Raw genomic sequence first — 27,300 nt, forward strand, 5'->3', positions numbered from 1 at the left:
TAAAGTAAGTTTTACTGCCAGTAATTTATTCCAGTTGTGGTAAAAAATAGTTTAAAGAACATAAAGGCTTTAAACAGCAGAAACTTAAACAATAAAACTAATTTTTAGATTCATAAAGTTCATTCAGACATTTTCATGTAAACTTTAAATAAATCCAATAAAAGCTCTTTACTTAGAAGAAATACTTTATTTTGCCAGCAGAGGGTGTAAATGTAACACAGTTGAATTAGACTCAGTTATTAAAGCTCAAATGAAGATAAAAATGTTTTAGTGCATTTTCTGATTCCAAACGTCCTGAAACATTTTGACTAAATTTACATCCTGATCCACAAAGACTCGATAAATAATCACATCGAGTTCCAACAGAAACAGAAACCAGGCGAAGCGGATCGACGTGAAGGCCTGGAAACACACACACACACACACACACACACACACACAGTCGTACGCTACTATCCAACAGGGGACATTCCATTGACTTCCATTCATTTCTACAGCCTAACCCTAACCCTTTTCCTAACCCTAACCATCACATACCTAACCCTTTTCCTAACCCTAACCAAAAGTCAATTCACACCTTAGTCCTAACTGCAACCCCTGACCCTAAAACAGGGTCATTTCCAAGAGGGGACCTACAAAATGTCCCCTCTTCAACGGTGAGTCCCCTGTTGGTCAGTGTAAAATGACACGCATGTCCCCTGTTGGATAGTTACACATGAACACACACACACACACACACACACACACACACACACAGTTGTACGCAGCTATCCAACAGGGGACATTCCATTGACTTCCATTCATTTCTACAGCCTAACCCCTAACCCTTTTCCTAACCCTATCCATCACATTCCTAACCCTAACCCAACCCAAAAGTCAATTCACACCTTAGTCCTAACTGTGACCCCTGACCCTAAAACACGGTCATTTCCAAGAGGGGACCTACAAAATGTCCCCTCTTCACCGGTGAGTCCCCTGTTGGTGAGTGTAAAATGACACGCATGTCCCCTGTTGCATAGCTACACATGAACACACACACACCCTGAACCTCACACACACACTCACACACACCCTGAACCTCACACACACACACACACACACACACACACACACACACACACACACACACACACACACACACACCCTGAACCTCACACACACACCCTGAACCTCACACACACACACTCACACACACCCTGAACCTCACACACACACCCTGAACCTCACACACACACACACACACACACACACACCCACACACACACACACACACACACACACACCCCCACACACACACACACACACACACATCGGTACATTTACAGTGACTAAAAAATGGGCGACGTTGGAGAGGATGACCTGAAGCTACGATTTCTTTATATCTATATTTATCATAACTATTTTATTTCCCAAACACGATCACAACAGACCATAATAATCTAAGGAGGGAGAAACATTCATGCCAAAAAACAAACGGTCAGAAAGAAGCATGCAGACGGAGAACAGGAGCAAACCGAGAGAAAACGTCCTGAAAACGTACAGAAGGAGCTTCTTCATCATCATCATCATCATCATCATCATCATCATCATCATCATCATCATCATCATCATCATCACCGCCATCATCATCATCATCGCCATCATCATCATCATCACCACCATCATCATCATCATCATCATCATCACCATCATCATCATCATCATCCTCATCACCATCACCACCATCATCACCATCCTCCTCATCCTCCTCCTCCTCCTCATAAAGCCTCCCGGCTCAGCAGCTCCCCCTGCTGGTCAACACATTCACAGTTCTGTGGCTGAAGGTTCTGCAGGAACTTCCGGGTCTTCCTCCAGAACCTCATCATGTTCATATCAGAACCTTCTTTATTTACAGCCCAGTGGAAACGGCTCATGTTTTATAATTATTCTGATTAATTTACTGTTGATTCCCTAAAATAACCTGGTGAGGAAGCGACGCGTTGCTGCAGCTAAAACTGCTTAGAATCAATAAATTCACTAAATGTTCTGCTGCTTCCGTCGGAGAGAAGATTACGGATTAGACTCCGGCCACTTCAGATTACCGGAGCCACAGGGTGGACTGTCCTAAGGGAGGTCAGAGTTCATGAACTTCATCCGTCATGCAGTTTATATCTGGCATCAGATTTCTGGATTAGCCGTTTTAATGTGGACGATGAACCTTTCTGTCTGGATTAGGATTATGGGATTTCTTATCTTAAAGTTGGAAAAATCAGTTTAACAGCCTCAGAAGTCAGAAATACGCCTCATCCGACCCTCAGATCCAATATGGCTGCCATGCTAACAACATGTAGCAATAGCTTGCAGTTTATATATCTACGGGTTGACTTCTCAGTAAATCAGCCTCTGATGTGACCTCTGACCTCTGACGGACTGATCTCTGGTTTCAGCAGGTTGGAGGGTTCAGAGGAACCAACAGGTTCTGGTTCTGGTGGTTTCACCTGCATGTTTCTGGCTTTTGGACTTGAGGAAATCCTAATGAAGTATTTTCTGAATTGGCTCCAACTGGATTGGACGGATTCGCCATCATGAGATTAATTTGAGTTTTTTTTTTTCAGATTTCAGACTAAATTCAGTCAATCAGAAGAAATTAAAGATTTGTTTTCTGCAGACCTGATGCATGAAACCAGAGACCCTGATGCAGACGGGGAGTCACACTGAGCATGCCCAGAAGTCTGCCATGCATCTCTAACTTTTAAACATAACTTAACCCCCCCTAACCCCCCCATATGCCCCATTGCCCTCCCTCCCCTCGTGGTAAAGTCACATGACACAGACGGAGGAACTAAAGCTCCTGTTGGAGCTCAAAGAAGAGTAAATGTTGACACAGTAGACAGACAGGTTTCAGTTTTCTGCAGGGGCTCAGGGGGGGATGTGTTTACATAGATGGTAGCGTTAGGACCCCCCCCCCACCTCATCCTCCATATTGACGGTCCGGGTCTCATGCAGGCAGGTCTCTATCCCGAGGCGTTGATGTACAGCTGGCTCTGCAGGATGTAGTCGATGACAGGCTGACTCAGGTAGTCGACGACGTGTCCGTCTCCGTGCTGCAGGGCCAGTCTGGGGGGTAAATATAGCAGTTAGGGGGCAGAACCAACATAACCCTAATCCTACTGCAGGAATCCGCTCTGGTCCAGGTAACGCCTCATCCAGAACCGCTGACCACAAACATGAACCGTTTCCTTCACTTCTCCTTTTGAGTCTTTAGCATTTTTCTTTAAACTTCTCTGAAGAGATTTAAACGTTTCATATCAACCATCCTGTTTTGCAGTGTAGTTCAGTTTTTATTTGAAGTCTATTAGTGATAGAGAAACTTTGTTTGGACTTTTTTGGATCGTAAATCGACGTTTCAGAGACGAACATTCGATGGAAAACCTGAACGCGTTTCACAGAAAGTCAAAGTGATCGGATCAGGAGATCAATACGGCCATCGGTTCGGTCACCAACCTGCTCTTGGTGGAGCTGACGATGGACATGGGGTGGTGGGTCGCGTCCTTCACCACGACGATGTTGTCCTGAAATGCAGATCTTAGATGTCAGCAGACTTTCACTGGACTTTATGTCAAAGCAGAAAAGAGACAAAACTCCGAGACGAGGACAAAGTGTCCAGAAACGGACGGAGAAGCACGACCAGAGGAAACACACCACGGTTCAACACCAGCCTCGTTCTCACCACTCAGTATTTTGTCCCTCTTGCTGCTCCGTACTGCAGAAACCCACCTTGTACTTGCGGAGGACGGAGGAGTGGTTCATGATCCTCTCTGTGTCGACGCTGTCACGAGGAACGACCACGATGCCAAAATCACCAACAATCACCTCCATCTGAGAGCAGAGAGACGACCTTCAGGGTCCAGAACCTCTGACAGAACCAGGTTCAGGTCCAGACCTGGACCAGGTCCAGCCGGGCCGGACTCATCTTAACCTCAGGGTGGAGTCAGTCCTTTCAGAAAACCAACTGACTAGTCCTGGTTTCATCTCCAAATAACCAACAGTAACAGACAAAACCATCAAATTCAAACCTGTTACCAGATATTATAGACAAACAAGTGGATATACAGGTAATTACCCACTTCAAACAGCAGGGGGTGCCATTTCTAGCAATGCAGATATTTAGAGAAACATGCTGGATCTGTCCTGAGCTCAGATCTACAAACGGTTCATTTAAAGGATCATTCCAGAGTTTCCATCTGGAGTTTTTATCATAACCATAAAAACATGGATGGAAACAAATTTAATCTTCTTCTTCTTCCCCGAATGTCAGATTAAACTAAGAGTTTTTGTTTCTATTGGGTCTCAGCTAACTGAGGGGAGGGGCTACATGTAGTTAGGCGGGGCTACATGTCGGTGGGCGGGGCTTATGCATGTGGGCGGGGCTACATAGTGCTTACATCACTGTCCTTCCAGAGGCCAGGGATGCAGAAGGACTCCAGGAGATCACTGCCACACAGGAGCAAGATGCGCAACTCTACAGAGGACGGACAGGCAGGGAGAGAGACAGACAGACACGTCCTCAGTAAACATGGCGTCTACTGGCTCAGCGCCGTAAGCATCATGTTTACTGGATCCCAACAAGACCAGAGGAGTTCAGACAGGAAGGGGATCCGCTCGGGTCTGGAGGAAACTCACCGATCTCCTCGTACCTCACCGCCGTCCCCAGGTTGGCGTTTTCATCTGAAGCACAAACACAGATTTCACTCTGACCTTTCAACTCCAGAAACTCTCCTGCTCACTGAAAACGAACCGCTGCATTTTATCAGTCAGACAGAATAAAGTCAGTTTAGCACCAAGCCTCTGATAATAATCAGTTTTATGCATTTTTGTCTAACAGGCAACAAACCCGACCAGCCGGACCGTGGCTCTGACTGAGTTCACCTGTTTCTGGTTTAACCACCTGGTTTGATCCAACATTCATGTTTTCACATCATGATCGAATTCATTCAGTTTCCCTGGTGGATGAAAATATTAAATTTTCTTCAGCAAAACATGAAATAAAATCAGATTTTCTCACCAACAAACGTGAAGCGCTCCATGTTGGGTCGGACGCAGCAGATTTTACCCAGACTCTCACTGATCTTCCCCCAAACTTTGACTAGACAGAAACAAAAGGTTCACATCAGAACCAAGAGGCCAACAGTTTCATAATGATGATAAATTTATTATGATATAAAGTTAACCAGCAGCAACACTGACAACATCAGGCTCAACTGTCAGAGTTTAAAGTTCTAGCAAGTAATTCATTAATAACTAGAGACATTTCTATTCTAGTTTATTCTAGTTTATTCTACTCTATGCTGTAGCTCTGATCTATGCTATGCTATGCTAGGATGCTATGCTATGCTAGGATGCTATGCTATGCTATGCTATGTTAGGATGCTATGCTATGCTCCTCTATGCCCAGTATAACAGCTGTAACATCTTGCTGCTCCGTTCCTGCAGCCTGACCCCGGCTGACCACTGGTGTTGGACTCACTGGCTGTGGGTTTGTGGTTCATGTTGTTGTGGTCCTGGTAGATGGGCGGAGTCTGGTTCTGTGGCTGACCAATCACAGGGGTGGTGGAGGGCGTGTTGACGTTGGACAGGATGCAGCCGGTGACTCTCTGAGGGGCAGAGACGCTTTACAGGTTTGAACTAGGCCACACTGGGCTCCCTGCCTCTGCTCAGATGGAGTTTCCTCTGATCTATCTGACATGGATCAGATGAAACTCTATGTTTAAAATGTCTATAAATCTCAGTAAGATGCTGTTCTAACCAATGACAGGTGGAATCTACTGGTGGATGAAACCAGTACCAGGTTTAAACTGGTCTCACTGGTTTTAACTGGACATGGTCAGATAAAACCACTGGTTTCTGTTCTGCTAGTTTTATCCAACTATTGTTGGTTTTATTTTGAGTGTCATCATTTTTCTCTTTCTTTACTCAGACTCTTTTCATGTTTTTCTCTTTATAAATTTATTATTTTCTTCACAGCTGTTTTTCTGTCTTTCATTTTCTTTGTGTTTTTGCTCAGCAGTTTTTTTTTCTGTTTATATATTTTTTTAGGATTCATTTTTCTAGCAGGTTGACGTTCTATTTCCAGTATTTAGAAGCTTATTTTGTTATTTTTACTTCTTTTCCACCAGTTTTCTTCAGGTTTTGTTTCTTCGTCTGAGGATGTTTCTGGTCTCTTTTGGTAGTTTGTGTGATTTTGTTGTAACCTGTAAAATGTCACAATGTGCAGTAACTGGTGGTGATGAAGACATGATGGATGGTTGGTGGTGAATGAATGATGATGTTTTAATGAAAAATGTCAGACTAGGAGCTCAGAAACCGGCAGCTGACAAAAGCAACGAGACGACAGGACAGACATGAGACCAAATCCTCAGTGTCTCTTTGTTGCATCTCTTTGCTGTTAGTTTTTACAGTTTTTAATCTATTTAAGGGTGAAGTTTTGTTGACCCTTGACCTCATGTGGCCCCTCATTCATTCATCAGCCATAATTATTAATCACTTAAACAGATAAAAATCCTCCTTTAGCTTCATTCAGTTAATAAAATTCTGACTCAAAGTCGACATAAATTTACCAGCCAGTTTGGTTTTGTTATAAAATGAAAAGTTTCTCGATGTGACCAGTAAACATCCTGTAACCAGTTTGTGTGCTGGGAGTGACGGACTGACCTTCATGAGGTCGCGGTGGTGCTCCAACACGCTGCAGGTGGTCTGCCAGGTGTCCTGGTAACACTCCCAGGGGTCCACCCTGCAGGAGCAGCAGCACCCAGAGCCGTCAGAGGAACAAACTCTCACTTCTTCTTCTTCAGTTAGAACAGAAACAGACATGAAGTGATTGTTTCACCTGATCCAGTCCGAGTTCTGGACGGCCAGCTGGCACATGGTGAGGCGATGGCGGCTCGACACCAAACCCTGCAGAGACACAGAACCAACATCAGGAGGAAAACCTGCAGCCAGAACCAGGCGGTTTTCATCTGGACCTGGTCAGAACCAGAACATTTCTCTGCTTTAAACCTGGAGCTTCCTGTAGATTTTTCATCTTCTGATACGGAACTGATCAAACATGGAGTTAATAAGGTGAAAGCTGACATGGATCAATAATTAATGATCGATCTGCTCATCGTTCAGCAGAAAGAGAAGAAAAGAGCAGAAAGTGTTTTTCTGCTGCATCAATAATTCATGTTTCTGTGGAGGCAGAAAGAAAGTAGGACGAGATTTCATGAAACCTGCAGAGCTGCAGCTGCAGACACACCGAGGAGCCCAGAGGCGGCAGAACCCGGTTCTGATCCGGCTGGGGGAACTGGGTTCTGATCAGAGTGAAACCCGGTTCTGATCAGAGAGGATGGAGGGGAACAAACAGAACCACCCGGCAGAACCCGGTTCTGATCAGAGAGGATGGAGGGAAACAAACAGAACCACCTGGCAGAACCCGGTTCTGATTGGAGAGGAACCCGGTTCTGATCAGAGAGGAACCCGGTTCTGATTGGAGAGGAACCCGGTTCTGATCAGAGAGGAACCCGGTTCTGATTGGAGAGGAACCCGGTTCTGATCAGAGTGAAACCCGGTTCTGATCCGGCTGGGGGAACCCGGTTCTGATCAGAGAGGATGGAGGGGAACAAACAGAACCACCCGGCAGAACCCGGTTCTGATTGGAGAGGAACCCGGTTCTGATCAGAGTGAAACCCGGTTCTGATCAGAGAGGATGGAGGGGAACAAACAGAACCACCCGGCAGAACCCGGTTCTGATTGGAGAGGAACCCGGTTCTGATTGGAGAGGAACCCGGTTCTGATTGGAGAGGAACCGGGTTCTGCAGCAACTGAAACAGTCCTGGATAAAGATCGGGTCGGAGCGGGCCGATCCACATCCTGGTTCTGACTGTAATTCACCTTGAATGTTTTTCTCCTTCACAGAGAATCAAACTCTTTTTCTGCAGATGATTTAATAAAACATGACAAAGTTCTGATCCGTAAACACGAGAGTCCGGATTCACAGCCTGATGTCACTCAGTTTTTACATAAAACCTCAAATTAAAATCAATCCGGATTCAAATCAGCTCATTAAAGTTTGATGCTAAAGTTAAACAGCCGTTCAATCAGTTTCTTAATCCAACAGATTATAATCCAGGCCTCACAGCAGGGAGCCAGACTCCAGGCCTCCGCTGCACCTGAACAGAATAATCAGGTCATTAAGGCTCTGGAGACCCGATCCACACCAGATGAAGTGTTTTCCACCTGAGGCTCATCTAAAACCTGCAGGACAGCAGAGGACTGGAGTTTAACACCTGTGCTGCACAGCAATCCAAGCATGAGAGGAAAAACTAGAGGATTCGTCTAGAACTGATGACCTCTGACCCCGGGGGAAACGCAGCAACTGTTTATCTGAAATGTTCCTAATGAAACATCCATCCATTTTCTTGACACCCTTGTCCCTCAGTGGGGTCAGGAGGGTTGCTGGTTCCTCTCCAGCTAACGTTCCGGGCGAAAGGCGGGTCACCCTGGACGGGTCGCCAGTCTGTCATAGGGCAACACAGAGACACACAGGACACACAACCATGCACACACACACACACACACACACACACACACACACACACACACACACACACACACACACACACACACACACACACACACACACACACACACACCTAGGGGCAATTTAGAGAGGCCAGTTAACCTGACAGTCATGTTTCTGGACTGTGGGAGGAAACCGGAGTACCTGGAGAAAACCCACCATGCACAGGGAGAACATGGAGACTCCATGCAGAAAGACCGGGAATCGAACCCAGAACCTTCTTGCTGCAAGGCAACAGCTCTACCAACTGCGCCACCATGCAGCCCTAATGAAACATGATATAAATATTTTCTACATGAACAAAACGCTGCAGGTTTGTGGCTGTTGTAGAAAATAATGATGAAGCTGAAAAGACAGAAAAAAACTTTCTGTGGTTTCAGTAAATATTGTTCTGAAAAATAAATCATTAAAACACTTCAGATTCCTGGTTATTTATTTGATTAGAAATCAAATCAGATGTTCCAGCTGCAGCTCCATTATTCTGCTGCTTCACTGAGGAAACACTGCCACCACCAGGACACCTCGTGAACTACAGCAACACGGATTAGATTATAATCTGATTGTCTTACAGGTTTTCCGTAGGAGTCGTGAACCGGTGAGATGATTCCTCCGATCACGATGAATCGTCCCGTTTTGTGCAGAAACTCTCTGGCTTTTTCTGGAGGAACAAACAGAAACAAGGATCTGAACCAAACCTGCAGGTTAAAAAAACACAAAGATTTACTCATGTTTCACCAAAAAGGTTTTTAAAGGTAACAACGTTTAAACATCTGGTTGAACATCTGCAGACATCAGAACCGGATTCAGCTCCAGATGCTGCCTGTTCATATCTGTCCTATTTAAATCCTGGATTAAACACCATCCGATCACAGCTTCAGGTTTAAACCTCATTTTTATTGATCTTTATTTATTCAGGTTGTTTTATTAAGATCAGGATCTCATTTAAAAACAGATTTTATAACAGTAATAAATGATATCAGGTTATTTTTCTGAAACTTTTTGGGTTTAAACTGAACAAACATCAAGAATCTGTCAGATTTGGTGTGAATCAGATTTAAATCTTCTTGTTTTCTGATGTTTAAAAGGCGTTTAGTTGGAGAAGAACCCAGAAGGTCAGAGGTCGAGGAGAACGGCTTCCTGTTCATGTTTCATTTGATCTCATTTGGATCTTTTACTGGTTCTGGACCAGAATTCCCAGCCCACCAGTTCTGCTCCTCCAGTTGAGGTAAATCTCTGTTTTGACCCAATCAGAAACTGAAGCTGCCTGATAATTAAACTCACCCGGATGGAGGAGGAGCTTCAGGCCACGCCCCCTTTCGCTGGTTGTAAACACCTGGTCTGATCAAATCCAACCAGGATGCAAATTATGAGCTTAGATTTGGAAAATATGGGTAAAATGATACATGAGCTCATATCTGTGAGGTTGTTTCTGTCTCATCATGTTTTCAGTGGAGAAAAGCTGAAAACATTCAAATCATCTTTAAATTTCTGTATTGATCTGATAGTTTTAATGTTTCTGAGTTTAAAACGTCACCATGAATAATAATAATGACGCTAATTTGCATAAATGTAATTATTTATGTAAAATCCTCCAGATGATTTCAGATCAATATTTTCCAGCTGATAATCAATAAATTAATTCTGATATTTTTTTTATTTAAGATTATATTTATTTAAACGTTTTCATTTCGACCCAAACACCAAGAACCGGTTCTGGTTCTGTTGGGCCCGTTTGTTCTCCCGAACTTCCGGTTCGGTTGTTTGTTGTGTAACGCGTCTGGACCCGCAGAACCCGCAGCGCTCCTTTCTGCGCCGCGGATCTGACCCGTACTTGTTTTCCTGTCGGAACCGGTACCGCTGAATGTATCAGCAGCTGGTTCTGGGTTGGGTGACGTCATTTCAGCACCACCGTGCTGGACAGCACCAGCCGAACCAGCGCAGATTCTCCGTTATTTTCAGGGCTGGACCGGGCCCAGAAGTGTCGGACCGGTACCACAGGGGGTCCGGCCTGGGCCCGGACCCCGTCCCCCGCCGGGCCTCCCCAGATGCTCACCGAACATGTGGATGTGTCCCTTGGTGATCGGGTTGAAGCTGCCGCAGGACAGCAGGATCACGTGCGTCTTGCTGGTTTCCGTCATGGCGCTCCGGTCCGATCCGATCCGGCCCGGTCCCGGTCCAGTCAGGTTCTGTTTGTCAGAGAGAGGCGAGGCTGATGGCGAGTCTGCGGCAGGGCACTGAAGGAAACGGCGTCAGGCCTTAAAGAGACAGGCGCAGCGCTGCGGGAGGCAGAGCGGGAAGGGTGAGCCTGTCGCTTTAAATCCGAGCAGCAGCCGCCATGACAGGAGGAGGAAGGCTCATCCTCCTCATCATCACTGAAACATGATGGAAACTTAACGAAAGTGAAATAAACATCAGACTGCTGTGTTTAGTCTATTATATATTATAAATATTATATATATTGAAAAAACTGTTTTTAAACGATTAAATAACTTCCTACCAATGAATCGCTTTGACTCCTTCCAGTCTGGTTTTCGTGCTCACCACATCACGGAGACGGCCTAGTCAAAGTGTTCAATGACATCCATATAAATACAGACTGTGGGAGAACCACAGTGCTGGTTCTGGTTCTGTTGGACCTCAGTGTTGATCAGGACATTTTACTGAATCGACTGGAGAGTTGGGTCGGACTCTCCGGTCCAGAACTCCACTGGTTTGAATCTTACATAAAGAACAGGGATTTCTTTGTTTCAATCGGAAACTTCTCATCAGAGAGGTCAAAGGTCACATGTGGGGAACCCCAAGGTTCAATCCTAGGACCCCTTATTTTCAATATTTATATGCTCCCACTGGACATAAGATTAGCTTCCATAACTATGATACACAGCTCTACATCCCGATGTCACCAGGTGACCTTTGACCCCATTCAATCACTGATCAGATGCTTAGAACAGATCAATGTGTGGATGAGACAAAACTTTCTCCAGCTGAACAGAAACAAAACTGAAGTTATTATATTTGGACCTAAAGATGAGCGAACCAGAATCAATGCACAGCTTCAGTTATTACAACTAAAAACCAGCAATCAGCCCGAAACCTGGGAGTAGTGATGACCTCTGACCTGAACCTTCAGAGCCACATTAAGACAGTCACAAAGTCGGCCTTCTATCACCTGAAGAACATCTCCAGGATTAGAGGACTGATGTCTCAGATCTAGAGAAACTCATCCTGCGTTTATCTTTAGCCCCATTGATTCAACAGCGTCTTCAGAGGTCTGACTAATAAATCAATCAATCAGCTGCAGCCGATCCAGAAGCTGCTGCTGCTGTTCTGATTAAAACAAGGTTGGAGACCTTGTCCTGTCAGGCGACGGGACATGGATAATACCTGGATAATACCTGGATAATACCTTGATAATACCTTGATAATACCTGGGTAATACCTGGATAATACCTGGTTAATACCTGGATAATACCTGGGTAATACCTTGATAATACCTGGATAATACCTGGATAATACCTGGATAATACCTGGGTAATACCTGGGTAATACCTGGATAATACCTGGTTAATACCTGGGTAATACCTGGATAACACCTTGATAATACCTGGATAATACCTGGTTAATACCTGGATAATACCTGGATAATACCTGGATAATACCTGGATAATACCTGGATAATACCTGGATAATACCTGGATAATACCTGGATAATACCTGGATAATACCTGGATAATACCTGGATAATACCTGGATAATACCTGGATAATACCTGGATAATACCTGGATAATACCTGGATAATACCTGGATAATACCTGGATAATACCTGGATAATACCTGGATAATACCTGGATAATACCTGGATAATACCTGGATAATACCTGGATAATACCTGGATAATACCTGGATAATACCTGGATAATACCTGGATAATACCTTGATAATACCTGGATAATACCTGGATAATACCTGGATAATACCTGGATAATACCGTGTTAAATGGACGGCAGAGTCCGGTGATGACAGGCGCTTAGATTCCGTAACAAGTTTGTTTTTAATCTTTTTCTTTTCAAAATCTTTCTCTTTTTTACTGTTTATTCAATGTCACATGCTGTTTTTATTTTTTCTTTAATTATGTAAAGCACCTTGAAATGCCTTGCTGCTGAAATGTGCTATACAAATAAAATTTGATGGATTGATTGATTGTGGTTCCACATCCTGCCTTTTAGGCTCTATGTAATATTAGTTTTTTCCAACTGAATTAAAATCTTACAAATTTTAATCACTCACTGATATTTTCTGTTTTCCCATAATGTATTTAAACTAACCAGAAATGAAAAGTCAAATCAATAAAAATAAAATTAAACAGTAGTAATAAATGGTGGAAATGTCTTCTGCAGGTAAAAAAAAAAAGGAGTTTAAAATCTGGCCAAATGAAAACTGACCTTCAGAAAACCTGGAGGAAATATGCTGATCAAGAGCATCTGGAGGATTAAAGGAGATTCTTAAAGTACTGAGAAAATAACCTGAAGCGCAGACACTCAACTCGGCCACCAGATGGCAGTAGTGAGTCAATGATGTGCAGTAGAAAACCTCGTGTCTGTCCTCTGACGGCCCGCCGGGTCCTGGATCTGAGTGTATGTAGCAGGCAGCAGTGTGTTCATTCAGCCTCAGAGAGTAAGAGGTGGAGAAACCATCAGAGAGCCTCTGGAGGACCCACACACACCTGGAACCAACAGGTACGCAACACCTGCAGGGTCCCAGAGGGAGCTGGTGGAGGAGATACTGGGAGGACTGGGAGATCAGGGGAGTTGGAGCCAGTTTGATCTCATTATTAATTACAATGATGAATATTTATGTCTTTATGAGCTTGTCTATAGGTTCTCATAACAGTTTTACTTTATGAATTAATATAAATTAATAAAACAATACAGAACAGAAAGCTGCTTTAAGCGGCCAGTGATTGATGCTGATAAAAATATTTAGCTTGATGAGTTTAGTTCATTTATGTAGAGGATGCAGCTGAAGGTTCTGGTTCAGCTGCAGAACCTGAGAATCGATCCAAAGCCCTGATGAAGGTCCAACATTAAAACTATTTTATGACTAGAGACTAAATACTGACTGAAGTGGGGAACCGACTCATTCTGGTCTCCAGTTCATCAGAGTTTGGAATCATGTTTCCTAACGTAGTTTCAAAATTAAGAAATCAGTAAGTCACATTTTCTGTGGAACAAAGATGAAAAGAGAAACAATAAATGGCCTTATCCTTTTTAAAAAGATTTGAACTGAAACCCTGCAGTAGACACCCTTCTGAATTCAGTTATAACTAGTGTGTGTATGTGTGTGTGTGTGTGTGTGTGTGTGTGGGGGTGGGGGGGTGCGGGTGTGCGTGCGTGTGTGTGTGTGCGCGTGTGCATGCGTGTGTTCTTGTTTTTCCCCCTGTGTGGGGACTTCGGCCTGACTCTATAGTCCCCACGTGTAACCACCTAGTCACTCGCAAAATTAAGACCTCATGTTTCATGATATACATGTATGCGTGTGTGTGCATGCTTGTGTGTGTGTGTGTGTGTGTGTGTGTGCGTGTGTGTGTGTGCGTGCGTGCGTGTGTGTGAACCAGGTTTTTATATGCTCATGGGAACCTGATGTCCCTCTACATTGTGGGGACCACTGCTTTTTGTGAGGACATTCTTGGTCCCCATGAGGAAAAATGCTGTTTTTGGGTTACATTAAGTTTTTGGGTTATTGTAAGTCACACAAACACAACCATGTGTGTGTGAGAATCATGTATTTGATGCATTTTGGGACCATTTTCCTCATACATATTATGTTATGGGGACGTTGACCAGGATTTGGCCCCCCTCAAGGGGAAGTTGTGTTTTTGGGTTAAGGCTTAGGTTTAAGACTAGGATGTGTAATTTTTGTTTATGTAATTTCTGTTTTGTTTTCGTAGTGTCTTTCTTATGTTTAATGTTCACGTAAGAAAAATGAGGACAAATTTGTATTGCTGATGCTTGTTTCATTGTCCAGATTTGATCCCTCAATAAAACTGTTGACAATCAAGATATCTATTGAGTTTTGATTAGGGTTGGGGGTAGGGTTGGACTGTAAAAATGAATCAAAGTCCATGGAAAGTCCCTGCAAAGATAGAGACAAACATATGTGTGTGTGTGTGTGTGCGTGTGTGTAAAAGTAATTCACAAGTGGAGCATTACATCTTAAAATTATTAATCTTAGACTCCATCTATGGAAGCTCCGAACACACTTACTAGACTCCGGTTTGCTAATTTCTCATCTGCATTCAACACCTTGTCTTGTAAATCAAAGTTATGATTATTACATTAATTCTCATTTTCAAGGTCCCTGTACTATGAACAAGATGAGATTGCTTTCATATATTTCTTTAGATTTTTGATTTATATTACAGTAACATTAATTTTTTTCTCTCTACCTTCAAAGATCCAAACATTTGTGGCACTTCTACACCTTCCTCCAGGGAACATGGATAAAGACACTTCAGCAACACCTGAGAAACAGACAGGTAATGAAAAACTTCTTCAGAGTTCCTCACAAATAAAAGCATGGATATGCGGAGTCAAACAAGTTCAGTACCAAACCAAATTTTACTATTAGAGACAGATGATGTGTTTTAACAGAATCTTGCTTCAAAAGGGACCAAATTTAGATTAATTTCTCAATCTGTCTAGAGCAGCACTGGGAAGGAAACATTAAAGAAAGAAAAAAAAATCTCACTGAAACACAGATGTCCTTCAAAAAAAGCACAAAACCCTTAGCTTAGTGCAACCTCAGTGCCAGTGAGTTTTATGAATCTGAAGAAAGCTTTTCTGTATGTTTTGTTAGCACATGGCCGAGTGGAGGTGCAAGGATTCATGACGATCAATGACAGTAAGGATTTAAATCAAAAACATGAAGCAAGCAATTGGGGGCCAGTCACACTGCTAATTCTTAAACATTTTAATAACTGAAAAGAAGTGAGAATTTGTTGAAGGTTGTGTTGTTATGTTGACAATGAAGACAAACTGCACACCTTTGGTGACACAATACAAGCAAGTGACCACAGAAACATGAGAGCTAAAAACAAAACCACTGACGGTCATATACATTAGCAGAGTTCATGACAGACAGACAAAATTAAAAATGTTTGTGTGGAAATGTCCTCAAGCATTTATTGTTTGCAGTTTTCTTTATGGGATATAATTTTGGTGTTGAGTTCAACTCTATGCCATTTTAAAAGTGATATTCTTCTTTTCAAAATGTGAAAAATGGGAGATTTGATTCTTTGTTTTGGACATAATAATTTAGTTGTTTTTTTTAATGATGGGAAAATACTCTAATGGTGCACAAAAAACACTGAAAATCTCAAAATGGAATAAAAACAGACAGCTAATACATTCAATTGTTGCGTCAATAAATACTTGGCCAGCATTATTTTGTTGTATCAATCAGTTTATGTTTTACTGTGTTTTCTGTCTTTTTTAGGAGCTAAAATGAAGGCAGAAGATGTCTTGAAAGCTTTGGATGACTTAAGTGAGGATGAGTTAAAAAGATTTGAGTGGTTCCTGCTGCAACCTGAAACCATTCCTGGGCTCCCACCAATCAAGAAGGGATACCTTAAAAAGACAAAAAGCCTCAATATTGTGGACGTGATGATGCATACTTATACACTTGAACGATGCATGGAGGTGACCAGCAAGATTTTAGAAAAAATTCAAAGGAATGACTTATTACAGATATTGATAAAAGATTGGAGGAGGAAGACGGAGGCTGAAGTTCAGGAGATGATCCAGGAGAGACGACTGAAGATCCAGGAGATCAGAGAGTCGGTGAAGGTCAGTAGAGATGCTGCAGACAGAGAGAAAGCAGAAGGTGTTCAGGTCTTCTCGGTTCTGATGGAGTCTGCTGAGAGAGGCCTGAAGGAGCTCCTCAAAGAGATCCAAGACAAACAGGAAGCGACAGAGAAAGAAGCTGAAGACTTCATCAGAGATCTGGAGCAGGAGATCTCTGAGCTGAAGAAGAGGAGCTCTGAGGTGAATTTCCACCAAAGTTTCTCCTCTCTGAGAGAGGATCCACCAAACAAGAACTGGGTAGAGGACAGAGTTCATCCACCATCATATGAGGGGACTGTGGAGAGAGCTGTGGCTCAGCTGGAGGAGAAGATGAAGAAGATGCTGGAAATGAGAAGGGTCCAGCAGTTTGCAGTGGATGTGACTCTGGATCCTGATACGGCTCATCTTAAACTCATCCTGTCTGATGACAGAAAACAGGTGAAACATGGCAATGATTGGAAGCAACTGCCAGACAATCCAGAGAGATTTTCTAAGTGTGTTTTTGTTTTAGCAGAGCAGAGTTTTTCTTCAGGCAGATTTTACTTTGAGGTTCAGGTTAAAGGAAAGACTGACTGGGATTTAGGAGTGGTTAGAGAGTCTGTAGACAGGAAGGAAATACTTCCAATGAGTACCAAGAACGGTTTCTGGACCTTAGTGTTGAGAAATGAAAATCGGTACTCAACAGGGGAAAAGACTTCGAAGCTTTTCGATCTCCATCCTGGTCCAGAGAAGGTCGGGGTGTTTGTGGATTATGAGGAGGGTCTGGTCTCCTTCTATGATGCAGATGCTGCAGCTCTGATCTACTCCTTTACTGGCTGCTGCTTCAAGGAGAAACTCTACCCATTCTTCAGTCCTTATCTTAATAATGGGGGTAAAAACTCTGCTCCTCTGATCATCTGTCCTGTTAGTCAGGCTGGTCGTTGATCTGATGAAAATCCATGAAGAATGAATATAAATGACTGCTTCTCTCTTACAACAAAAAATGTACTTCTCTACACTCTCGATTTTTTTTTAACTTTTACTGTGTAAAAACTTTTTTTATTGAGTGCATTCTGAAACAATTATATTATTCTTGTATAGGCTGTGCTATATTAAAATGATATATATGTAACAGTGCTTAGGTTGTAGAATCCCACTTGCTTTATGCATCAGTGCAATGGGGAAATAGCGCCCCCTCTCTGTGTGGCTGGTTATATGCTGCTAGCTCCTGTACTCAGTGCCAGTCTGTGAAAGCTGCACGAGAGGTCAGTTGCATTCTTCAGCACACCGAGTAGAAAAATGTTAGCAACAGATAAAACATAATTTTTATTAACTTAGATAAATAGTGTGTAATTAATATTTACTAGATATGTGCTTGGCACCAATTTTTGTACTTTTAATTTGATCATAAAACACTTCATGTGCTAAGTTAAAAAGCTAACATAACGCTCGCTCTGTTGTAGTGTGCTGATTGAAGCTGAGCCGTTGCACTGATTTGAACCTGATATGTTCTCATTCAGAAAATAAACTGCAGATCACCCAGAAACTCCTTGTCTTCATTAAAAAACTACACAACACAGAGTCAAGGGGTTACTTGGGCTGGCCCGGTACAGAGGAGTGAAGCAGAACCCGGTTACATATATACAACAAAAAAATTTACTAGAAGTATTTTTTCTTATTGCCTAATTTGCTTTGTATCTCTTGGTTATGTTACTAGGTTTCCTTTTCCACAAAACAAACATTTTAATATTTTCAGTATGGTGTCCAGTGACTGTTTTTCAACTTTCACCACATTTTCAATTTTAAAAAAGTAAAATGGTCCAAAGAAAATGGCTTAAATACATGTTTGGTATTATATCATCTGACTTTTTATTGCAGACTATTGGAATACACCTCTTGAATAAATCTATTGTGTCTATTGATTTTTAAAATAATATTAACTAGAGGACCACCTGGGTTTCAGACTTGACCCCTATGTCTTTTCTTCAAGAAAAAAGCAACAACTTTATATTTTTTTCTTGCACTGTAATAATATAAATACACAATGAAAAGCATAAAACACATTAGTATCCTGGGTGACCTTTGGTTGAAGATTACTGGAAAAAGTTACATCAATATCTCCCAAACATCCTGGATGGGAGAAAGCTTGTCAGATTTTATTCAAGGTGTCAAATCTGTGGGTACTTAAAGGTCTAAAGTGACATTGTTGCCTCAAAATAGTTATACCAGCTTATGCATCCCAGAGGCTTTCTATGGCCTCATTGCTGGATCTGTACAACCAAGCAAGAAAAAGAAGATCACCAATATGAGTACCCAGGTATTCCTCATCAAAATCAGTCCATTTGTCTCCATGGACTTTCTGAAAAATATGAGAAAAGTCATGTGATTGCAATCAGACATGGAAGGGATCAAGCTGACTTTCTGAGGGCAGGTGAATAATTATCACAACATAGCTGAACAACAAAATGAGGGGTAAACACTGATGAAAGAGAAAAAGCACAAAGAACCAAACACAGTGTAGCAGTAATGTGCCACTCTCACTTTCCCGTTTAGGATTTTCTGAACCAAGTGGATCCAAACCAGTCATCTTCTGCAGTTATCATCAGTGTTGGTGTCCAAGTGATCATTAATGTAGTTGAGATCTGCAAAAAAAAACAACCTTACTATGGCCATACTATGCTGTGAGAATGCAGACACATATACGCATACTCATTTTTTTCTATTTACCAGCTTTAAGATCTTCTTATCTATAGTCCAGTTTGTTTTGAACTTAAAAAGAACCAGAGGTGCAGAAAACAATTCTGAATCTCATCCTGTAGGGCCAGGGGCGGAGCCAATGGGGGAGGGGGCGGGGGGGCGGACATCAGTAAGAGCAGTGGTTGCCAACCCTGGTCCTCAACCCACCCCATCTTGCATGTCTTAGGGGTCTTCTTGCTGCTACAAGCCTGACTTTAATAACTGGATAATTAATAGGATTCAGTAGCACTTGACGCAGGAGGTTATGCACTCATTTAAATCAGGTGTGCTGGGACAGAAACACATCTGAAACATGTAGGAGGGGGGCGGCTGAGGACCAGGGCTGGAAACCACTGAGTTAGAGGAACACACATTTTACAAGATGATATCAGTTTTTTCAGCCTTTAATGCAGCTGGTACAGTGTTTGCATGAGAAAGCCCATATGCACAGACGAGTATCCCTTAAGAATGTTGAGGGCTTTGCCAAAGTCTTCATCACTACAACATTTCAGCCTAAAACTATATTTCTGTTGGATACAACCTTCAAGCAAAAACTGAAATGTTGATACATAAAATACACATGGTGAATGTTGCATTAACACAAAATTTACATGTTTTGAGGAGGTGAAGTGGTGAGGTAGACGTTGTGGACCCAGGTTATAGTGAGAGAAATGATGATTTAATGAAGATGTATACAATATTGCAAAATCCAGGCAGCACAGACGAGCAGAAGGCTCAAAGCTCAGAGCTGGTAGCAACTGGAAACAGGAAGCATGGCTGACTGGACCAGGAGTGAACAACTCCAGGCCTCGAGGGCCAGTGTTCTGCAATTTTTAGATGTCTCTCTACTTCAACACACCTGAGTCAAATAATGAGGTTGTTAGCAGGACTCTGGAGAACTTTACTGAATTTAGGAGGTGATTCAGCTATTGAATTCAAGTGTGTTGGATCAGGGAGAAATCCAAGAGTTGCAGGACATCGGCCCTCGAGGACCAGGATTGCCCACCCCTGGACTAGACAGTAGCAAAGACAAGGACCCGACAAGGAAGTAAGAGACACAGGTGGGTTTAAATACACAGGGAGACAACCAGGGAAAACAAGGAACAGGTGTAACCAATCAAGGGGTAGACAGGACAACATGGAGACTCAACAGAACAAAGAAACCTAAATTAACACACAAATAAAACCAAATCCTTACAAAAATAAATACAAGTTGACAAAAATTTTCATCATGTCCACTTAAAAAATAGCTAATATTTTTTAAATATCATTTTATGTATTATTAACATAACCTTTGGTAGAATAAGTGGAATTGCCTTTTGGAAATTTGCCCAATAGTATGCCACCCATCTTTCCTGGAAAGAAAAAAGAAAGATTTACAACTTGCATCAAAAGCAGGCCAATTGTTAGCCTAGCCAAGGTTAATGATAGACTATCCAATGTTTATGTAAGCCTTTCTGTGCTAATGGAGAGCAGGGGAAGTTGACAATTCAGTGGGTGGTTAATCCAGGGATGCTAGTCTGCAATTCCGTGCAAGTTTTGCTTCAGTTCTTTTTTTTTTTGCATTTAATCATAAGAAATCAGTCAGGCAGGGAGAGAGTTGCCAAGCTACGAAACAGGAATAGCAGGATTCCTGAGAAATGAGGAAGTAAGTTTTCAGCCTGAAAATTGAGTTGAGACTATTCCTTATTCCCATGCATCCATCCATTTTCTTGAGCAGACAGCCAATAAAACAAGCAGGGCAACAGTACCAGCCAATGCAAACAAGTCCATAGGGTGGAAAACCAATAAAAAAGATAAATTCAAAAGAGGAACCTTTGGTTGAATCCTGCAGACTGATCTGGCTCAGATCTTCTGGTTCTGCTCTGCATCCCCAGAACCAGAACCAGAACCAAATGAGGAGAAGCAGCATTCAGCATCTATGCACCACAAATTTCGAACAAACTTCCAGAAAACTGTAAAACAGCTGAAACACTGGGTGCCTTTAAATCTCAACTTAAAACTCACCTGTTCAGAGCTGCTTATGGCTAAATTATGATTAGAGTGTGGGTTTTGATATCTTCGATGTTTTTATCTTTACTTTTTATCTATTTATTAATTTCTTTCTCTTTCTCACTGTTTACGTTTTAATGATGTAAAGCCCCCCGGAAAATGTCCCAGTTAAACGACGTTCAACTAAAGTCCTACGGGGTTTAGAGTCCCAGTTGACGGCGTTTCAACTAAAAACCTAGAGGTTGGAGTCCTTGTCAAACAGTGTTTTTGACTAAATTCCCAGAGGGTTGGAGTCCCAGTTAAACAACGTTTAACTGAAGTCCTAAAAGGGGAGCGGGTCTAAATGTTTTTATCTTTTTTAATCTTTTTTTTCAAAATCTCTTTCTCTTTCTCACTGTTTATTCAATGTCACATGCTGTTTTTATTGTAATTATATAAAGCACTTTGAAATGTCTTGCTGCTGAAATGTGCTATACAAATAAAATTTGATTGATGATTGATTGAGATGGACAATGAACTTTGCAGCTGAAGGAGCGCCAGGGCCACACAGCCGAAAACATTGTCTTAATTAATATGTATTTAGCATAAAGAAAAATCTAAAGGAGAAATTACCGTAATAGTGTAGACTCTGATGTCTTGTTCTAACAAATCAGGCCAATTCTTATGCATTCAGTTGGTATCCTGAACTACTCAACTCACAAAGGGTCACACTTATTGGCGAGCCAGCCAGGAGTTTGCTTTATTGGCTTGCAATCTTCAATCCACACAACACACAGTTTTATTGCATTTCAGATAAGTGATCTTTGTGAGTAGTTTGAGGTTAATAGCCTAGGAACCCTGTACATTTGAGTCAAGCTGTACTAATGATGACAATTCTAATATTTTTGCTGTTAAAGCTGCATTAAGTAAATTATTTTACATATTTGTTAAAATTACCAAGTTTCCACAATATGGTTTGAGACAGATAATCTGTGAAAACATGAAGCTCCTCCACATCCTCCCCGTGCAACTAATGACGTACAGAAATGCACCGTTCCCTGTCAACAATGAGTCAGAGCCAGGACAAAGGTCTTAGCACTGCCAGTCTCCTTCATGTACACACAGAAAAACAACTTACTGTTATAGGACAACTGTTTATCCAATGAATAAATGAATGAATGCATGTACTTTATGAATCCCCAGGGGGAAATTGACATTGCAGTACAACTCATCCAAAAAATGTATCCAAAGGAGCCAGAGCTAGTGTGCGAGGCCGAGAGGTTCTGGCTAGAAATAGTCGGCCTTGCAGATGGCTCTGGTTCTTGAACCAGTCTCCTTGAGAGGGGCTGGACGTACTTCCACTCTGGAGTTTCCCATGGTGAGAGGCGCCGGGCAGGAGTGGGCATACTTATTGCCCCCCATCTCGGCGCCTGTACGTTGAGGTTTATCCCGGTGAACGAAAGGGTAGCCTCCCTCCACCTACAGGTGGGGGGGATGGGTTCTGACTGTTGTTTGTGCTTATGGGCCGAACGACAGTTCAAATTACCCACCCTTCTTGGAGTCCTTAGAGGGGGTACTGGAGAGTGCCCCTACTGGGGACTGGGGGACTTCAATGCCCACATGGGCAATGACAGTGAGACCTGGAGGGGTGTGGTTGGGAGGAAAGGCCACTCTGAACTCGAGTGGTGTTCTGTTCTTGGACTTATGTGTTTGTCACGGATTGTCCATAACGAACACCATGTTCAAGCATAAGGGTGTCCACATGTGCACTTGGTACTAGGACACCTTAGGCTAAGGTGTCACAGTTCGATGATCGGCAGGGGATCGACAGAGCTTTAACTCCCATCTCCAGCAGAACTTTGAACACGTTCCCGGGAAAGTGGGGGACATTGAGTCTGAGTGGAACATGTTCTGTGCTCCATTGTTGAGGCGACTTATCTGAGCTGTGGCCGCAAGGTTGTTGGTGCCTGTCGTGGCGGCAACCATCGAACTTGTTGGTAGACATCTTCGGTGAGGGATGTTGTCAAGCTGAAGAAAAAGTCCTATCAGGCCTTTTTGGCCTGTGGGACTCCAGATGCAGCTGATGGGTACCGGTGGGTGAAGCGGCATGCGGCTCGGGTGGTCGCTGAGGCAAAAACTCGGGAGTGGGAGGAGTTTGGAGAGGCCATGAAGAAAGACTTCCGTACGGCTTCGAGGCGATTCTGGTCCACCATCCGGTCTCAGGAAGGGGAAGCAGTGCAGCACCAACACTGTTTATAGTGGGGATGGTGTGCTGCTGACCTCAACTCGGGACGTTGTGAGCCGGTGGGCGGAATACTTCGAAGACCTCCTCAATCCCACCAACATGCCTTCTGTTGAGGAAGCTGAGCCTGATGCTGATGTCTTGTTCTAACAAGACATGGGTTGGGCTCTCCAATCTCTGGGGATGAGGTCACCGAGGTGTTTAAGAAGCTCCTTGGTGCCAGGGCCCCGGGGGTGGATGAGATTCGGCCAGAGATTTCCCCAAGTGGAGGAGTTTAAGTATCTGGGGATCTTGTTCACGAATGAGGGAAGAAGGGAGCAGGAGATCGACAGGCAGATTGGTGCAGCATCTGCCGTGAAGCAGGTGCTGCACCGGTCCATCGTGGTGAAGAGAGAGCTGAGATAAAAAAGCAAAGCTCTCGATTTACCGGTCGACCTACTTTCCTACCTTCTTCTATGGTCATGAGCTTTGGGTCACAGCAGAAAGAACAAGATTATGGATACAAGCGGCCGAAATGGGTTTCCTCCTCCGCAGGGTGGCTGGGCTCTCCCTTAGAGATAGGGTGAGAAGCTCGGTCATCTGGGAGGGACTCAGAGTAGAGCCGCTGCTCCTCCACGATGGGAACACTGATGAGAAAGCAGCTCCCGACGTGAGCTTGAGGCTCAGGCATCTGGTCAGGATGCCTCCTGGACGTCTCCCTACTGAGGAGTTCAGGTCCCACCGGGAGGAGGCCCCAGGGAAGAACCAGGACACGCTGGAGGGACTATGTCTCTTGGCTGGCCTGGGAACACCTTGGGTTTCCCCCGGAGGAGCTGGAAGAAGTGGCTGGGAAGAGGGACGTCTGGGCCTCCCTTCTGAAGCTGCCCGGATAAGATGGATGGATGGATGGATGGATGGATGGATGGATGGATGGATGGATGGATGGATGGATGGATGGATGGATGGATTTTGATGTTGAGTTTCATGGAATCTTTTTCCACAGGTAATTCTGACATTTCTTTCATCTTTGATTTTTTGTAAGGCCCTCTATATTGCCTACTGAATAATAATTTCTAACAACAAAGGGAGGTCAGTTGTGTTAAGTGAGAACATTTTCCTTGTCCTCATTTTTAGTTGTGGGGAGATCTACTAGTTAGTTTTAGAGGTATGGTGTGAGCTCAGTTTTGGTTAAGGTTATGAACATGCTAGTAATGGGTAGAGATACAGTGTGATATTAGTTGGAAGCATTTTTTGCTTTTATATTTCTTTTATTGATTAACTGTAGATCATAAATGTCTAATTCTGAACCTGGAATATCAGCATTTTGCATGGTTTGAACATGTACACAATCTTTTGCTTCTACTGTTTTATTTTTAATTTTCTCAGTTGAAAATAAATGCAATATATATCCAGGGAATAAATGAAAACATGTCAGTTCTGTGGTTAACATGAAGTTTCTGTTAGTGTATGACTGATATATTAGGGTCTAATGTGAGTCCACCTGTCTAACTATCTAAACTGAGTATTTAACAGAACAATAATCCTAAACATAACAGCTGGTCTGCAAAGAATCGCTGACAAAGAGAAGAATAAAAAATCTTCAGAGGGTCTTAAGGGACTTCAATAAGGACATTTTTATTCAGTTCTGCACTGATATGACTGCAGACAGTCTGAAGTATTTTTAAAGCACATTGTTTTTTTAAAGTTATTCTACTCAGTAGGGCAGTTGGATAATTAATATGTTATTTCTATTTATGATAAATTCCCAATATTTTTATGCTATGATCTTGTACATTATGTTATCTTTATTATTATTTTATGTTATTGTTTTATCTTGTTTGTATATATTTTAACACCTTTTAATTTGTTGTGAACCCACATAACTTGATGCTGCAGCCATAGCGTCATTCAGGGACAATAAATAATATTTATTCTATTCTAAAAGTGGTTAATTGGATCATAAATTTAATTTAATACAATGTATTTAAACAACACTGACTCAGAACTCACTACACAGGACATAAATTCAATCTAATCATACGTTAAGTTCCAGTTTATCCCAGTTATGAACCAGTGCAGTCAAGTTCAGTTTTTTAATTCAAATTAGTTACAATCTAGAGAAACACAGCAATTTGCATATGTCAGCATTCACTCCTCCAGAACTGTGAACCATTTGTCTGTTGACGTGAGAAGAAAAAACACGTACGCGGAAGTTTTGCTGTTCCGTATCGTTGTGGATAGTTTCTCTGAGTCACTGAGCGTAAGAAGACGGGCGGGAATCTGTTTTATCCTTTCGGTGTGCAGGGAAGGAGAGTTGGGGTAGCTTCATGTAGTTAGTTTAAACTACCAGGACGGTTGGAACGAAGCTCACCTTCGAACATGCAGATGAGGGTTTAGAAAAGTGCACATTTTTATTTAAACTGATTCAAGTTAAAAGTTGGAAGTCTATTCAATGATTAGGTTATTGAACCTGGAAGTGAGACATCAGTGGTGGAAACTAAAAGTCATAAGGATTGTCTTATGTGACGTGATCAATGAAAGGAGGAGGACTTTATTTAAGGAGGGACTCAGGTGTTTCCAGGTCACTTTGCAGCAAAGCAGCAACATATGGATCTGTAAGCAACATGGGATTGGTGAGTTCAGCTATTTATTCAGACCTTCTAGCCAAAGAGCAGACATAAATATAATGTCTTATTTTCTTTTCACATTAACAGTTTTTTTGTAAAGAAAGAAGAAGTGATCGGAATATGCATCAAGGTAAGTATTTTTCAAATTGTCCAGTTAATTTCTATTTCTGTGAATGTTGAAAACATTTGTTCTCAGAATTGCATTTATTTGTGGGTCATTTATGAGCAGCAGGCTGTCATCTTCCAATCTCATTATCTTCTTTTAAATAACATTAAAATTTGATCCCATAAGATATCTGATCATTTCTGATGTCTTGTGAGAAAAATGTGTGTTTAAAATTTGATTGACCTCATATTAATTTAAGAACATAGTTTCTTCTGGTGCAGAAAAAAACAGCCCTGCTGTGGGTGGAGTTGACCTGCCGCCAGGTACTGAGGATCATGCTGTGGGTGGAGTCGACCTGCCTCCAGACGTGGAGTCCTATGCCATCGGTGGAGTCGACCTCCCTCCTGATGATTTCCAACATATGAACACTGAGCACAGTGCTGTAGGTGGAATAGATGAATATCCCAAATTCACTCAGAAAGTGGGATAAATCCCATGTTAGACCTGCCAGCCTGTAACTGAAGTAGTTAAAGTGTTTAAAATAATAGTAAAAAAAAAGGTAAAGTAAAAAATCTAAAAGTTGTAAGAACATAAATGCCAAAGATCCACAAAACAGACCCTTAAGGAGAAGACACTAGAAAAAATTTTATCAGAAAATGAACTTGCTGAAAAAAGTTGGTTCAGACTGGATCACATTTCTTCTACAGGTTCACTGTGATGGTTGGAGATTCATAAATGTAATTGATCAAGAACGAATTTCACCTTTAACAGACAGCAACATTTTTAAACAAATATTTAACTATAGGACCATTAAATATGGGGTGAGGGTTATGGTTGTACTGGTGGAACAAGCATTGAGATAGAGAAAGTCCTGAGAGGGTAAGAGCCTGGGAGTCATTGAGTCTATGATGAAATAAACTGGAAATATCCCCAAGTTTGACTCTCTGATCGTCAATTTTCATCTTTCAGACAAGGAAGTTATTATTCTGACTCACTGGGCTTCAGAGAAAATGAACTCTGGTGATGGCTTTCTAAAATAAATAAAGAAATGGAGTCTTGACAAAAGTTCAGTCTGGAAGACTCTCTAGTCGCACCTGCCTCATCAATCAGCGCCTCCCTCTCTGCAACCTGGACCTTGGACCGCTCCTGATTGGCTGGAGCGGTCCAAGCCTCGCTCCAGCCAATCATCGTTTGGGCTCCAGTTCAAAAGGACCTTCACCCA

At 42.4% G+C, this 27,300-nt stretch overlaps 2 protein-coding genes across 3 annotated transcripts; one reads left to right on the plus strand and one right to left on the minus strand.

Moving 5' to 3' along the window:
* Positions 1 to 167: 167 nt before the first annotated feature.
* nmnat2 (nicotinamide nucleotide adenylyltransferase 2) lies at positions 168 to 10,866 on the minus strand. Of its 2 annotated transcripts, XR_014084197.1 has the most exons (12): positions 10,650 to 10,866; positions 9,166 to 9,254; positions 6,866 to 6,933; positions 6,691 to 6,769; positions 5,507 to 5,633; positions 5,045 to 5,125; positions 4,663 to 4,707; positions 4,425 to 4,501; positions 3,757 to 3,858; positions 3,484 to 3,551; positions 538 to 3,096; positions 168 to 504 (listed from the first exon to the last, which is right to left on the minus strand). XR_014084197.1 is itself a non-coding variant. In XM_008434676.3 (11 exons), exons 1-11 carry the CDS (start codon positions 10,732 to 10,734, stop codon positions 2,994 to 2,996), a joined length of 924 nt encoding a protein of 307 aa, XP_008432898.2. In that variant the 5' UTR covers positions 10,735 to 10,866; the 3' UTR covers positions 168 to 2,993. The 2 variants fall into 2 exon arrangements, 1 of the variants encoding a protein (XP_008432898.2); XM_008434676.3 differs by having other exon boundaries at positions 168 to 3,096.
* A 2,183-nt stretch (positions 10,867 to 13,049) lies between these two features.
* On the plus strand, positions 13,050 to 18,139 carry LOC108167080 (uncharacterized). The gene is made up of 3 exons (XM_081598089.1): positions 13,050 to 13,333; positions 15,051 to 15,132; positions 16,092 to 18,139. The coding sequence occupies exons 1-3, from the start codon at positions 13,169 to 13,171 to the stop codon at positions 17,360 to 17,362; spliced, it is 1,518 nt and encodes a 505-aa protein (XP_081454215.1). The 5' UTR covers positions 13,050 to 13,168; the 3' UTR covers positions 17,363 to 18,139.
* Positions 18,140 to 27,300: the final 9,161 nt, after the last annotated feature.

Source organism: Poecilia reticulata, chromosome 17 (genome assembly GCF_904066995.2).
Source record: "Poecilia reticulata chromosome 17, P_reticulata-male-v2, whole genome shotgun sequence".
Classification (NCBI taxonomy): Eukaryota; Metazoa; Chordata; class Actinopteri; order Cyprinodontiformes; family Poeciliidae; genus Poecilia; species Poecilia reticulata.